At 36.8% G+C, this 3475-nt stretch overlaps 1 protein-coding gene across 1 annotated transcript in view; it reads left to right on the top strand.

Moving 5' to 3' along the window:
* LOC103516510 (ATP-dependent 6-phosphofructokinase-like) overlaps positions 1–3214 on the top strand; it is a gene marked incomplete at its 3' end in the record, with an annotated part of 24935 nt that extends 21721 nt beyond the window's left edge. Inside the window, exon 3 of the mRNA XM_026828886.1 lies at positions 3032–3214. Within this exon, the coding sequence (XP_026684687.1) occupies positions 3032–3214 (183 nt within the window). The remainder of the gene's footprint in view (positions 1–3031) is intronic.
* Positions 3215–3475: the final 261 nt, after the last annotated feature.

Below are 3475 nucleotides of genomic sequence, written 5' to 3'. Positions count from 1 at the left end.
CATAAAAAAAAAAAAAAAAAAAAAAAAAAAAAAAAAAACAGGTGGGTACCTATGTACTTCAGTATCAACCATTGGCCCCTGATAAAACAAACATGGGTAAGGATATACATCAGTATCAAAGTTTACAGTTCAAGAAGAAAAAGCATCTAAACTAGAAAGCACCTCGTATAACAACACACCTAACACAGCCAAAACTTCCCACATTTTATGCTTCCCCTTAGCGTAGTCATACAGAATCTGATGGGAAGAAAGAACATAATTATGTACAATATATCCCACGAAATAAAACTAAAGGTTGTTTACACATAAGGACTTGGCGGATTTTTTTTTTTTTTTTAACTGATGGCGTTGTTTGAAAATTACAGATTTAACCTGCAGTAAGTAATTATGTAGCAAGATTAAGAAGCGCTATTGACCGCGTATGTATTAGTACATTCCTGTCAAATCATTCAGATTCCAAGGTCAGCCATTCACTATCAAGTAGACCTGACAGGCGGACATCTTCAGCCGTACCTGTCAGGTCTACCTGATAGTGAGTGGCTGGCTCAAGAAATGTTTAATATTCCACAATATTTTTCGCATGTCTTTGGTTTGGCGTCCGCTAAATCTTTGCGTATAAACAAACCTTCCTTAAAAAGAAAACAAAGAAAAAAACAGCCAGCCAATAGATATAAAATGTCTTGCCATTCTCAGTCGCTCGCACATTGTCTCCATCCAGTTTGCGGGCATCGGGGATTCAGGAATAAACATACACCCTGCTTCGGCAGCCAAAGCCGCTTCCATGGCTAAAAACCTTCAACACATCGCACAAAGAAAGCAGAGAAGACAAGTACATTTCAGTTAGTCTGTCGGTAGGGTCTCCTGAGCCAAAAGCATAAGGACAAAGTAGTCTAGTGAGCTAAGCTTTGGAACAATTAGAACAAAGTAATACTATAAGCTTTAGAACAGTTAGACCAAAGAAGTGAGCTAAGCTTTAGAACAATTAGAACAAAGTCCAAATGACATAAGCTTTAGAACAAAGTAGTGATACAAGCTTTAGAACCAATATTGAAGAACATAAATTGTTTTGGAAGCTTATACGTCGTCGAATAGTACACAGGAAAGGCCTTTATCTCGCAAGGTTATCACCATTTACACCAAGCCTTAAGGCAAAAAAAAGAGGTTTGATAGAGAGAACTGTAACAAAGTAGGTCTTATCGTCCCTAAGTCGAAGAAAGAAGGGCAGGGTAGGAGGAAATCCAACAAGTCTGAAATCGAACCTTGTCTCTATAGTATAAAGTTTGCCCCGGACGGGAATCGAACCCGCAACCTCTAGAACGCTACCTTTTAAGCTAACTATGCCGGCGAAGAAAAGCTTTTACTAATAAATAAATTAGGCATCATTTGTCTCTTTTGTCCCCTAACCTTCGAATATAAATGAGTTTGATATTTAGGATGAGTACATGAGTAGGTCAAATGAATCAAGATCAATTATTGTTTATTATAATGGTGTAGGTACTATTGATAACATTGTTTACACTTCCAATTTCTCGTAATAAATCTTTGATATAAATCACAGCCTAATAATTTCATTATGTCCTATCAATGCACGTAGGTACATAGATTATGTACTTTCCGTGTTGGTGGCATGGACAGGGTACCACTAGTAACTTTAACTTAGCAAGAGTAAAAGTTACTTGTGTTCTTCTGTGAAGAGTAAAAGTTACTTGTGTTCGAGACCTTTCCTCTACCGACCACCTAAATAAACTCTCAACACTGTGTAAGATTCACCAATTGGTTGTATGTCACTCTCTCGTCCAGGTACCTTGCCTTGGTTACAGCATTGGCTAGTGAGGCAGATTACGTCTTTATTCCAGAGATGCCTCCCCCTCTAGACTGGCCTTCCAGGATCTGCAAGAAATTAGAACAGGCAAGCCTCTCTGAACTCTTTCTTCTCTCTGTAGTATGTCTGTCTGTAACTATTCATTCATGTTTTCATACTCGTACCATATACCATAATTTTCATACCATATAGGTACCATAATCGGACTTATCGGACATCGATCATTTACATTTCGCTCTTTGTGAAATATAAATCGATCATTTACTCGTCGACGTATGTCTGTCTGTAACTATTCATTCATGTTTTCATACTCGTACCATATACCATAATTTTCATACCATATACCATAATCGGACTTATACGATCATATTTACATTTCGCTCTTTGTGAAATATAAATTGATCATTTACTCGTCGACCATTTACATTTGCAAATCCATTTATATTTCCCTGAAATCGATTTATATTTCCCTGAAATATAAATCGATCACATTTGTGAATCGAACATTTACATTTGCAAATCCATTTACATTTCACTCTTTGTGAAATATAAATCGTTTACATTTGTAAATCGATAAGGATGAAAAGGAGAATATTTATTAAAGAAAAAGAAAAAATGCAAGTGAAGCATGATGTTGACAAGCACAGAATAAAAATAACAGTGGACTAGCAAGACGTTTCTTCTTGGCCCCTGATAAAATTAAAAAAAAAAAAAAAAAAAAAAAAAAAAGGGGGGTACCTATGTACTTCAGTATCAACCATTGGCCCCTGATAAAACAAACATGGGTAAGGATATACATCAGTATCAAAGTTTACAGTTCAAGAAGAAAAAGCATCTAAACTAGAAAGCACCTCGTATAACAGCACACCCAACACAGCCAAAACTTCCCACATTTTATGCTTCCCCTTAGCGTAGTCATACAGAATCTGTTGGGAAGAAAGAACATATGTACAATATATCCCGCCAAATAAGACTAAAGGTTGTTTACACATAAGGACTTGGCGGATTTTTTTTTTTTTTTTTTTTTTTTTTTTTTTTTTTTGGCTGACCCCTCAGTGCCTCTGAAAGTATGATTTTAAAAGTAAGAAAATAAATATGCTTTGTAGAGGAGGCAAAAAATAATCTCAGGGGAAATGAGTAGACACCTATTACCTTTAGTCTATCATCTTTAGGTACTCAATCTATTACCCATCAACCTTCTTTTATTTGCAGGAATGAACGCAGCAGTCCGAGCTTGTGTACGTATGGGTATCTACTTGGGTTGTAAGGTGTTCTTCATCAAGGAAGGATATCAAGGCATGGTGGATGGAGGAGACAACATAGTGGAAGCTAATTGGTCCTCTGTGTCTTCCATTATTCACAAGGTAGGTACTCGAATTCTTCTTCTTCCTAGCCTTTTCCCAATTAAATAGGGTCAGCATTTCTTGTCTAGGCAGCAAATTCTTCTTCTTCCTAGCCTTTTCCTAATTAAATAGGGTCGGCATTTGTCTAGGCAGCCCTGGGTAGGTACCTACTCAAATAATAGAAAAAAAGAGAGAGAGAAGCAAATTTGCAAGTTGGCAACCCTTTCAACTCCCAGGTATTAGGTCATATCTGCCTTTACACCACATCACTTCACTTCTCCTAGTTAAATTTTCAAACAGCTCCTGAACT

This window comes from Diaphorina citri, unplaced genomic scaffold (assembly GCF_000475195.1).
Source record: "Diaphorina citri unplaced genomic scaffold, Diaci psyllid genome assembly version 1.1 scaffold1588, whole genome shotgun sequence".
NCBI lineage: Eukaryota > Metazoa > Arthropoda > Insecta > Hemiptera > Psyllidae > Diaphorina > Diaphorina citri.
The sequence above is the reverse complement of the archived record's forward strand: the minus strand, read 5'-3'. Positions and strand labels throughout refer to the sequence as shown.